This window comes from Montipora capricornis, chromosome 2, assembly GCF_036669925.1.
Source record: "Montipora capricornis isolate CH-2021 chromosome 2, ASM3666992v2, whole genome shotgun sequence".
NCBI lineage: Eukaryota > Metazoa > Cnidaria > Anthozoa > Scleractinia > Acroporidae > Montipora > Montipora capricornis.
This window is the reverse complement of record NC_090884.1, coordinates 5,793,518-5,806,017: the sequence shown is the minus strand read 5'-3', so window position 1 is coordinate 5,806,017 and position 12,500 is coordinate 5,793,518. Positions and strand designations below refer to the sequence as shown.

General features: G+C 39.9%; 1 protein-coding gene across 1 annotated transcript in view; it reads left to right on the top strand.

The window, feature by feature from the left end:
- The window catches only part of LOC138038617 (nucleolar protein 6-like), a 29,074-nt gene that overhangs the window by 15,648 nt on the left and 926 nt on the right, over positions 1–12,500 (top strand). Inside the window, exons 15-25 of the mRNA XM_068884598.1 lie at positions 411–627; positions 1,630–1,756; positions 3,297–3,451; positions 6,016–6,170; positions 6,865–7,017; positions 7,299–7,396; positions 7,543–7,667; positions 8,693–8,785; positions 10,708–10,896; positions 11,842–11,943; positions 12,014–12,070. Coding sequence (XP_068740699.1) covers positions 411–627; positions 1,630–1,756; positions 3,297–3,451; positions 6,016–6,170; positions 6,865–7,017; positions 7,299–7,396; positions 7,543–7,667; positions 8,693–8,785; positions 10,708–10,896; positions 11,842–11,943; positions 12,014–12,070 — 1,471 coding nt within the window. The remainder of the gene's footprint in view (positions 1–410; positions 628–1,629; positions 1,757–3,296; positions 3,452–6,015; positions 6,171–6,864; positions 7,018–7,298; positions 7,397–7,542; positions 7,668–8,692; positions 8,786–10,707; positions 10,897–11,841; positions 11,944–12,013; positions 12,071–12,500) is intronic.

Here is a 12,500-nt window from a genome sequence, read left to right as displayed (position 1 = left end):
TTCTTCCACGAAGCAATATAAATTGTTTTTCCTTCATGATATAAGTTTTGTTCGCTGGTCAATGACAGTCTTCCTTGTTCATTGAACAAGGTAATTTTTTTTGTCTACACCACAACTGATACTTCTTCTTAACTATCGGAGTTATGATGTTCCAGAGATGTTCTGTTTCATTTGGCCGTTCCATTGTGGCAAAATATTGTTGCTCTATTGTTTGAAGCAAAGATGGGATTACACCGGCAAATCAAGGTGGAAAAACGCATTTGGTTTGACCATTAAAAATTTGGAAAATTAAAACTGAAATTTTGCCGTGGTGAAACTCGTCCCAAGCATTCTCTTCAAATCGTCTCGGCCTGCGATTCTGGTTTGAAAAAAAACTGAACTGATGTGATGTTTTCTTTCTTTCTATCCAGACATGGCGGTGTGGACCCAGATTCCATCACCTTTGTAGCAAGTCAGCTTGACTGTGTGCTTCAGACTGCTGGCTCATCTAAAAGTAACAGCGGTGAAGTGCAGGCTCTGAAAATCATCCAAGTTTTCGATTCTTTATGTAAAGAGATCCGTGCACTGGACCTGCCACTCAAAGTGAACTCGATACAGGGAATAAGTCCAGTTTTCCGGGGTGCAGAGGTATGCAAAAGCTTCCAAGTGAAACATAAACCCACTTCTTCATATCTGGCTGATTTATTTGTCAAAAACTTACGAAACTTTTCAAATACCACGTTTATATATAAGGACTTTATTAAATAATGAAAACCATGACTATGAGAGCCCATTAATTAAACGGGTTATGGTAGAGAAGAACTAAATCCCCATATGAAACCATACCCCCTTTGAGGTACGAAAAAAACTCGGTGAGGTACCTTGGTCCTCTCCTACGGTTGCAGTTTACCACGAAGGCAAGAAATACCCCAACTGTCGACAGTTTCAAAAGGCTATTGAACAGTAAAGATCTTGAAAGCCTCAGTGACAGAGGGTGCAACTCATCCTTTCTACTTATTTACATTTTTATTCCAAAAAAATATAAAATTATCAAGTCTATCAAGTAGTTTCAATTCATTATACAATGTGTACATTGTAGTTCTTAGTTTTTATGGCAGAAGGTGTCATATTTTACTACGGCTGGACGATGTTTCGCTTGTCACATCAGTGTGTATCTAAAATCATTTCTTGCAATCCCTGATATAAGAGTAGATGGTTTTCCTCTTCATCTTATGCCACAATCGTATATTATATGCTTTTTTTGGCGCACAGCATGCACCGACCTACTTACTCCAATACTCTAGCAGAGTTGATTCGGCAGAAATCGGCAAACATTAACGCGCATTTATCCCCTTATGTTTTTTATCTTTTGATTATTTAAATACTTTTCTTGTTTTCTTGAAAAATGTATTTCCAGTAGGCTTTTCAGTGTACAAAGTGCGAATAAAGTTTTGTTGCTTTGCAATTTTACAAAATGAGCAAAATACACTAAATTGCCGGAGCCCTTCATCGGAACTTGGATTTGTTTTCAGAAAACTATGAACAAGACTACACTGTTTCTACTTCGAGGGTAGGTGCTGAAATGTTCTGTAAGCACACCCGCAATGCTTGCATCTCAAGTTGTGTATGTGTTTCGTACTCTTCCGCTAGGTTTTTCCTCCAAAGCCTTGCTTCAAAAACAGCAAAGTAAAACCATCATCTAATAATCCAAACCTGGCGGACAATGTGCTTCTTCCTTCAAACACCAGGAACACAGGATGGTGTCCAGCATTAGAAGGTAATAATGCTATACAACTTAGCCTGTTGTAGGCTTTCAGTTTGTGTACACGAGGGGAGAAATGGCCCGGGTCGAGAAAAAAGCGAGCGCGAGAAAAGATCTGATAGAGTTCTCCAACTCTCCCTCGCTTTTTCCTCGATCCGGGCCATTGCTTCGCTCGTCTCCACAAACTGAAAGCCTGGAACAGGCTACATGCTACTATGAACAACGAAAGAAATATTTCAAATCAAGTATAAATCCCAAGAGCAATGGTTAAAGTCGATTTTGAACCCAAAGCATTCGCAATCGATTCCTCTTACAAGTAAAAGGTAAAATAAATAAATGAATAAAACAATAGAGCGAGGTTCAATTGAGTGTCTCAAAACCAAAACCAAAGTAATTACTTTGGTCAATCACAAGGGACGGAGACAATCCGGTAAACCAATCAAAAATCGAAGTAAGTACACGTAGCCAACACAAAGGGCGGGAAAATGTGCACGCGCGAGGCACGATTGGTTTTGGTTTTACTTCTGATTGGTTGAAAAAGTGGCGCAAGAACTTTGAAGGGTGAAGTAATGCAAAACTAAAGCAATTCGCTAATTACTTTCGACACAATTGAAAACCGCTCTAAAAGCAGATCGACTCAAATGTTGGTTTTTGATGGGAGTGGTCAACTGAAGTATGCTGAAAGGATCCTCTTTTTGAGGAGTTTAGAGAACAGAGAAACTCTTTCCTCGCACGATGCGGGGACCCGAGAATCGAACCCGGGACATTTTGGTGGAGGGCGAATGTTTTGACTCCTGCAGCAACCCTACTCCTCAGGCCGATTCAGCAGTGTTCTCACCAGAATTTTTTTCTCAAGGGGTCATATGGCCCATAACCCTCAAATTTAGGGGCCATCCCGTAGAAAGGTTGGGCCCTTTCCCAACGTACATTTTTTCCATCTCAATATCCTAGCCACCCTTGTTTCATCTTCCAAGCATTTTGCAATACACGTGGATCTTTTTTGCTACATGTCGATAACGAAGCAGAATTGTCTTCTACAGGTGGATTCACTTTTGCGGAATCGGCTTTTTGTACCTCCAACCGCAGAACTTTAGGGCTTGAAAGGAACTGTGTCAATCTTTTTTGTTGCAGTTGCAACTCCCCGAGCGAGTCCCCAAGCGAATATTTCGAGAATCGAGCCTCCAGTGAATGTGGCCAGCATTGTGACCACAAACTAGCCTCAGTCTTCTGGCGAGTTAAAGATGAAGTACAGTGTACTGCATTCGATGTCCTGTTTGATTCACAGGTTCACGTTGTTATTTTGCCTGGTTAAACTTAAGATATTCCTCCTTCTTTTGGTTCGAAAAAACATTGTAACTATTGATGAACTATAAACAAGTATTTTCCAAACATTTCTGCGCCCGTTGGGGCGTATAGTTGTGATTACTGTATGCCGATTTTCGAGTTTTTGTGCGCGAATCCCGCAAGGGTTCGGCTTGATGAGAACACTGATTTAGTATTAATCATACTGTAGGTGGGAATGAGGGTTTTTCAATTGTTTTTTTTTTCAATCCAGTTGTATTGCAGTTTGAATCGAGTGGTAAGTGGCCAGAGGATTTGACAGCCATACAACACATCAAAGCAGCGTTCCACATCAGACTGGCGGAATTGCTGAGGACCAAATGTTCAATGTCAACTGCTGCATCACGAAAACACTTAGACGTACAAAAGGTTAGATAGGCTGGGTTTACATCAATTTTCTTGAATCAAAAATTTTCAAGCTTTCAGTTAGCAGGCAAACTTGAACACTTTAAAGAACATCCCGGCTTTGAATTCCTAGAAGAAAATGCTTTATTTAGCTTTTTTTTTTGTCGTAAGACAAACAATTAAAGGCCCACATTCGCCCAAAAGTCATTGCGGTCTTTTGTTTTTGTTTTCAAATGTCGGCTTTTCCAAATACGTGATCTGATTGGTTGAATGCATTCAGGCGAATCACGCAGGAAACAACATGTCAGCTATTTGGGTAACTCCGTGTTACACGACTTTCAGTCACGGTGCGCAATGGCTTTTGGGCGAATGTAGGCCTTTGTGTACTGGTGATTTCAAGGAATTAAGTAAATCCGTGGTTTGCCGTATTCATTTTTAGCTTCAGGAGCTCTAAAAGTGAGTTCTTTTTTTCCTTAGGTGTTTTCTTCACGACGCTGTTTTCGATATTGAACAGTCTGTCAATTTGTATTGGCTAAAACAGTTAGACCTGGCGTTGCGCTCACGACAAACGTTAGGCTGAAATCGCGCTTTGCCAAAAATCAAAGAAAGTCGTTTGACTTCAGCTCATTTTTTTGCCTGTTTAATTGGCCACTGATATGGAGCACATTCTCAAAAGAGACGTATGAGTTATCCTTTATGGTTTTACGACAAGCAGCAGTCTGCCGCCTTTCGTTTGCCTTTTGTCGTGAACGCGATGCTAAAGCTCTGTTTAAGTAACCGGCCTAAAATATCTAAAAGTATTTGGTGAATCCAGATTAATGTGGTGTTTCACTACACCATAGGTTGGTTCAAAAGCCTTCTTAGCCAATCAGAAGTAAACTCGAAAAAACAGTTATGATTCGCTCACACACATGTTCCCCACCCTTGGCGTTGGTTGCATTTACTTGCTCTGATTTCCGCGGTTTTGTCTGTCGATTACCCGCGGTTTTCCGAAGTTGTTTGCTTATTTTTGGTTTCCGACAATTCCTTAAACCGCTCTGTTGTCATAGAATTACCTGAAGAGCGTTCTAATATATAATGGCAATTTTTTATAATATATGCGTTAACAAAAAGATATGCCGTAATAAGCCCTATCATAGGTATCCCCTCTCAAAAATAGGCCACTTTCGTATTGGACTGGATCTAGCATGAAATGGAGGCTGATGCGGGCAAATTAATTTGCATTTGAAAAGATTTGACTGCAGTAGCCTCCATTTCATGCTAGATCCAGTCCAGCCGTGAGAATTCGAAAATGGTCTATTGACGACATCTTCAAGTCATTTTTGTAAGAAATGAATTTGTTTGAAATGCGGACTATAGACGAAACTGGCTCCCGAAAGAGAGAAATGATCCTGGCACGTATCTGGAAAATTTAAGCAATTGTCTTTTCAAGGCATTTTACCTCTTGTCAACACCAACAGGACCAATAACACTTTTATATTTTCAATGGCCCGCCAATACAATGCGTCTTCGCACAAATCCTAGATTGTTTCCTTAAAAAATTCAAGTGTAAGCATGGAAACGTTTTTTTTTATGACTTATCGTTATTATATTTATCTTGTCATAATAGCTTTATTAGAATTATTTATATCTTGATTGTATTAACTGTATATTTTTAAATAGTGTTATATATTATATCTCATACCATTTGTAAAAAATTAATTAATTCAGCCCTCGTCGCGGGACGAAAGACAGTACCTAGAGAAAAACTCTGGTATCAAGGTTGAAAGGCGAATTTACACTAAACGCACTGTTATAGTCGAGCTATGTCACCCGTGACCAGTATCCGCGAATTCCTCTTTGGAGCTTTCGAGATATTTCCGAAAGTTGGTACGAAAAATGCACAATAACTGAACACTAATTCATCAAACGCTTGAAATAGTTTTCACTTTTCAAACACCGTTTATGTTATAATAAAAGGGAAGTTCATAGCTACAATCTTGGACAAAACTCTTTGGGAAAATGTGACGCTCTTATTTGTCTGTGTGATAAAGATTAAATTCTTCCCATTTTCCCCCTCCCCCCATTCCTTTTTTGGTAAAAAAACGGGCAAAGTGTTGCCAAGTTTATTTTGCATCCATTTGTCAACATTGGTTTGAGGGGGGGGGGGGGGGAGGACCAATAGACTTTGTAAGTGCATGTCAAATGATGCTTAGGGCATGTAGTTCCCGGTGTTGTGGTCTGGTCTTTCTCGTCTGGATAGGGTAGGGTGGAGCACCTCGCATAGGACCTCGAGTCCTGTTCGTGCTCCTTCCCTCTGGATAGGTTTGCCCAGTAGAAGAGACAAACCAGATGTCTCGTAAAACCAAAAACCTTAAGCTACAACTTTTCCCAAGAGTTTTGTCCAAGATTGTAGCTATTTGCGATATATCAAGGAAATATCCCCTGGAAATTCAGAATATCGAGAGCAAAGTTCAAGACTGGCGCGCAGCTTTGAATACTCAACTACTGGTCACGCGTGACGTAGCTTGACTGGAAGGCTTGTTGAAGCTGATTTCTTGTTTTACTGTGTCACTGTCCAAAGTCAAAGTTTGTTTTTTCAATTGTAGGATGGTTTTGTATTCAGAATCAAGATCATGCATTATCGAGAGATTATGCTGCTTAAGGAAATGGAAAAAGGACTCAAAACGGATCACAGTGGAAAAGCCAAAGAATTAGAAAAGGAAATGGTTCATCTTCCACTTTTGACAAGCACTCTCCATGGGTAGGCGAAAACAATTATTCAAGTGTGATGTGTTTGCAAGTCACTATCTTCAGGACTTAAAGAAGTATCCATTCAAGTTATTTTTTCACATAGAGCGTTTTGCCATGTTCATGTTTATTTTTCCTCATTTTAGCTCGCGTTTCCCTTGCCAGGTTACCGTTTCTACGTTTTTTTGCGGATAGCTTTTATCAGTTGTGTTCAGAGGCCAATTCGCAATAAAAATGCAATATTTAAGTTGTCTTAAATAAAAAGCTGAACTGTTCCATGGCAGCTTGAAGGGTTTGGGATATGCGCAAACCGGAATTCAACCCAATCGACTCTGGGATATAAATTCTCCCAAGCCCTACTAACCAAGCATTAACTTATTAGGAATTGAAAAAAAAACTGGTCCACGTTTATTGTTTGAGGCACTTTGTACCAGTTTCTCTGCATAACTTTTAGGAAGAACACTCTTTGGCGAGAAACTTGGCACAGTGTGGCGGTTTTCTCGCCGAATGGCCGAAGGTGCATGTTTTCCGACGCTCGGCGCGGTGCTTGTTTCCTGTTGCCCTCACAGACAGCAGAAAATCTGGCTTGTACTTGGCATTGAAAGATTGATTCAGCCTGTGCGCGTAATTCTTGCGGAAATTTAAGGTCACAGACGACCTCTGTATTTATCGATTTTTATTGAAGTGTTTTTGATCTTTTCTTTCAGTATAACACAGAAGTTCAGTGGATTTAGCGGAACTGTTCGTTTGTCAAAGCGATGGGTAGCTGCCCAACTGTTATGCGATCACGTGACTGAGGAATGCGTCGAGTTACTTGTTGCATCTCTCTTTCTCTCCCCAGCCCCCTTCACGCCTCCAAGGTAACGGAGAAAATTCGCTTACTTTTGACAGTCCATTGATATTGATTCTTTAAATTAAGTGCAAGTCTTAATCAAAACATCAAGCCCCAGTTGTTCAAACGATGGATAGCGCTATCCGCTGGATAAATCACTACCCAGTGGATAAAGTCATTGTAGTTGTGGCAAAAAGCGTGAATTTCAAAGCAAATTTCAACCTCCGAGCCCCGCCTTAAATTGTGTAACCTGTCTGGAAATTATACTCATTGACATTAATTTAAATTCTTAATTTTTCCCTCTTTCAGGTCTCCGTTAGTTGGTTTTCTGCGATTTCTTCATCTTCTGTCTTCCACGGACTGGCAAGCAACTCCAATCATTTTAAACTTCAATGACGACATTTCCGGTAAGAAGCTAATTTGTCTTTATTTATAAGGATTATTGATCTGATCTTGATCGAAGAAGAACTGCTGCGTTAAATTCTCCACGCAAGCACAAGAGATAGTAACGAAGCATTTCAGGCAATGATCTTATATTTTACTTCACTTTCAGCGGAGGATTATCAAGAAATAACGTCCACGTTTTCCAACAACAGAGCCCAACTACCCGCTATATTTATTGCCACACCGAAAGACAAGCTTACCTCTCTTTGGACCAAAGATATGCCTTCTAAGCAGGTTGATTAATTTATTCAGGGGCTTTTTTTTCTTTTTTAAGGCCATTGTTGAGTAATTATCATTTCATTTAAGTCTTGAGCTTTTAGTAGACGGACACAAGTACTAGGCTAAGTGTTTAGACTACAAACCAAATCTAAAGTAGTAATAAAATTTAAGCTGAAAAATCAAATGTAAGGAGCAGAGTAGAGAACCAGAAAACTCAATCCGCATATGAAGCTAAGTCAATGAACGGATCTCAACACAACACTGTTTCCCAAAATTGAAATGGAAACCGGTCAGCAGAGTAGGGAACCAAGAAACTCAACCCGCGTATGAAGCTAAATCAATGAACGGATCTCAACACAACAGTGTTCCCCTAAATTGGAATGCAAACCGATCAACGTGATATAATTTAACCAATAAAAGATATAAAAATGACAACGCCGATTAAATTAAAAGATGGAGAAACGTTGAAGGTATTTATTTTGGGCGCTGATAGAGATCGAGGGGGCTTTTTAGAGAAACCCATTTGTTGATATTGGGACTTGAATCTTGACCGCCGGAACATTTCAGGAGAGTGGACAAAATCGCACATCCCATTTGTCATCGACGTTCTGATTAACAGAGCGAGACAACCTTTCCTGATCCCAACATTTATGGGGACCCCTGCTCACTTAATTTAGTAATATCCTTCTCGGTTGGCATGGATTAGATTCTTATATTCTCCTAACTAGTACCATACATTTCTTTGTTGGGCAGTCACCTCTTGAGCTGATAGTAATTTTCGTTCTCAATACTTGTCTCGCTGACATTTCATTGAAATTGTGAGGGGAATTTACATACTGATCATTCCTTGGAGTCAAAGGGTTGTGTCTTTCTAATAGTTGTCAGGGTACTAGATGGTGGGGCTAAATTTTGCGTCGAGCTCATTATGTGAGTCGAACTTTCGTAACGAACACAACCGGGGAGACCTGACGATTATGAAAAATTTAAAAAGTGGATGGTTATTTTTAATTTTTTTAATTTTTTTTTTAATCTCTAAACAGATTTTAAACCGACTTTCCTTGCTGGCGAGGGAGTCCCATTCTGTCTTGGAACGGCAGATTGAAACATGCGCTCAGCACCCGACTGACTTCAAGGTAGAGAATATTTTTCGTCGAGCAATTTTTTTTCCCTTCCACGTACTTGCATTCATCAAAAGGGTGAAAATCCGCCGAAAATGTTGCGCAGACAGCACCTGCGATATCGAACATTCCCTCGTGCAACTGAAAGAACCTCAACTCACTAAAGCCTGGTTTTCACAAGGGACCCAAGCGAAAGCATAAGGGCGCTTATTTCAACGTGGAAACGGGGTTGATGCAAGCATAAGCACAAGCCGAGCATCAAAATTTTTCGTTTTCCTTGTGTTTGCGCTTATTCTTGCGTTCGGTTGCGTTGTGTGAACGTAGCGCAAGCAGACGGACGTAGCGCAAGCACGGGGAAATTTGCTACGTCTGGCCAATTAAAGTACTCGTTTCAAATTCCCCACGTGTGAGCATTTGAACAAAATGGTGGAGGCCGTGGTTGGTTTTGACGCCTAATATGTCGACTTTCGTTTTCACTTAGCATGAGCTATTTATGCTTTGCGCTTTTGCCTTCTTTCTAGTGAAAACCAGGCTTAACTAACCAAGACGCTCAAAGCGCCACCTTTTCAAGGGGCCCGGGGGAGTTGAATTAACAAATCAAAAGTGGTTCAGCGTTGTCTGTACTCTTATTGACAACGATATTCGTCATCACAGTGGTCAAAATGTTGTGCCAACGCCAAAGAAGGTTTTTATTTCAGAGCGTTACCAAAATCATGACTCAAAGAAAGAGCAAGCGTTGTCTCTAACTTTCTCGCAATGTGATTGGTTTATTTCCCAAAATGAGCGTTCCTGATTGGCTATTACATTGCGTGACAAATTGACGCACGCATGACGCGAGCAGCGTTGTCTAGACTCTTATCGACAACGGCAAATTAGCCAATCAGATTGCGAGATTACAAGCAATTGTGGTAAAATTTACTTTTCCCAACTCTTTAAAAACGATCCTCATTACCCCTCAGAATTGCACTCTCCCTAGTCTAGAACTAGCTCCACAGCAATACAGAAATAAGACAGATAAGAAGAAAGCGAGAGGTAAGGCGGTTGAGGTAGAGAAGGGGAAGCGCTGCTCTCTATTCGTTTCCAAGTTGCCCGTTCCAATAGTTTCGTTCACCTGTTTTGTTTTGTTTTTTGTCTGGCCCCTGTGTGCGGAACAGGAATTTTCTCGAGAGCTATCTCACTCAATGAAGTTTCAAAATCCATTCGACTGGAGAAACATGAAAGAATTGATGATATATTCTTGCACGATCAAGTGCGATTGTTCTATTTATTTTATTTATTTATTTATAACAACTTTATTTGCAAAGAACATCGCAAAAAGGGTGCTGCCAGGGAAGAACTGGAACCTCATATACGGCAACCCCCAAAACAGATTAGAATAAAACAAATATAATATATTAATAAACATTAAATATAGAAATATTAAGAAACTATAAAATATAAATACATTGTACGGTCATTAAAAATATTTGAACTATAAACATGGAGAAAATGTAGAAATATTTACAAAGAGTAAAGAATAATGAATGGATAAAAAGATTACTGAGTCACGTTGTATAAATAACTTTTAAGACCTTTCTTAAATTACTGACAGAATTACAATGAACTAAATTTTCTGGCAGATCATTCCACTTATTAATATACCTTAGCCAAAAGGAGAATTTATAGATGTTAGTTCGAGCATATGGTGTCCAAATTTTGTAACCATGAGCAGACCTGGTACGACCTTTCGAAAACTGTAAGTAATCATGTAAATTGACTTTAGAAAAACCATTAATAAACTTAAATAAGTGGACTATGCTAAGAAAGTCACGACGAGAGAGAAGACTTGGCCATCCCAGGTATTCTTAACGTTCTGGCTCCTTGTGGATGTCCTTTCAAAGCAAATGGAACTGATAACAATGAATGCCCGGGTCTGAAACCTGTGCTTATCTCCATAGCAAATCTTCCGCCCTCCCATGGATCACTATGACGTCATCATTCACCTGCACAGCCATCTCCTGCCTCGTGGCTCCCATGCGGTTGACCCTTCGAAGTACGTGACACAACCAGCCTCGTCATCGCGTCACTCCGTTTTTCTTCCAGTGGTGAACTTTGACCCTGCAGCACAGTACATGAAAGAACTTAAGGTATGTAAAAGAAATGCGATTTTGTTCAAAGCGGAGATTTAGCGAATCCTTTTACGGTTGCACGTTTATCGGTAAGCGAAAAACGACGCTGTTTTTGGTCACGCAGATACTACCCCCTTGCATTCCTTACGTAAAAGTGCCCCTTCGAATGTTAGCTTGAGGAGCCTATATTTGGAAACTTTGGTCGTTGAAATTTACTTTAGAAAACAGTCCTAAGAAAATACGCGCGCTGATTGGTTAGAAATCGTGTTTCTGTAACTCAATGGAGACACAGAACTAGCACGAGCTGTTGACGTAGTGATGGCGCGAGCGAAGAGAATTTACATTTTGATAATTAGAGTTTACAAGTCGTTTTCCTTTTTCTCGTCGCGTTGTTTTCTAAAAGAAATAGAAAACAGACCGAATGCATAAATAGCGGCTAAAAAAATATTCTTTTGTTTATGTGCTAATTAGCCTCATTAACCTCGTTTGTATGGACAAAATACAAAAGAAATGTTTCTTGAGAGCGAGGCTAGTGAGTCTCATTAGCACATAAACAAAAGAATACATTTTTTGCCTCCATTTATGCATTCTGTCAATGTACTCCGTGTTTCTATCGAGTTATAGAAACACGAGTGAAAGTTTAAGAGAACTCGAAAAAGCTGTGTTTTCAACGAGCTTTGAGATACGGTATAACAACACTGATTATAAATTAATCTTTCTTATTATTCTTTCTTCTTGATGGGTTGAAAAAATTGCGTTGTCAGAGAAATTACGTTGTCTCGAATTTCAAACTCACTGGTTTATCCGGTTTTGGAGCATTGCCACAACTTTTAACTTTGCAAATTTCCTTCCTGGAAGAAGCCTATATCCCCGTCGAAGAAAGCCTTTGAAAAAATTAAGAGATCCATCGTAGTGGCACAAAGAATCATGCTTGTCTATTATTGTTTTTTTGTCCTTTTCCAGGAAGCGTTTTCTGATGTGGCTCTCTTTTTCCTCGATGTTTACGGCGGAAACTTTATCGGTGTCGTGTGGAAACCCCAAATATTCGTACCAATGCCTTTCAAGGTAAAAAGTGTTTGTTCGTTTGTACACGTTTAAATCTGCCGTCTCTTACCTCATTCTAAAACTTCGACAGGTTCTTCAGGCGCAGTACAAGATGCCTTTAGCCGCTTCCTCTCTGTTGAGAGAGAAGGTAAGTGATGAAATGCGACGGACATGTTCAAAATAGGTTTCATCTTGAGATTTCAACCGTGGTTTTAAGTCGGTGACTTAAGAGCCGTCATCGGCAATAAGGCAACCCCTTTATTGCAGTGTCGAAAGTATCTCTCGATTTACATTGTTTTTGCTTAAGAACTGTGGATTGTAATGGGCTTAAAAATCTCGTGCAACTTGCTCAGGCAATTGGAAGAAAAAGGTGATCTAATAGAGCGTATGCAATTGACGTCACTCTTCCCCCTTCCCCCCCCCCCCCACCCCAAAAAAAAAGGGCAGCCATGTTGGTTTTTGGATTTAACTCTAAAACTCTCTTTCTTTTTTGTTCAGTTAAAACACCGTGACCGCTGATCTTATCTGAATACGCATAGTCCTAGTCCTCACGGTTAGCTTTTCTCATTTGCATTACG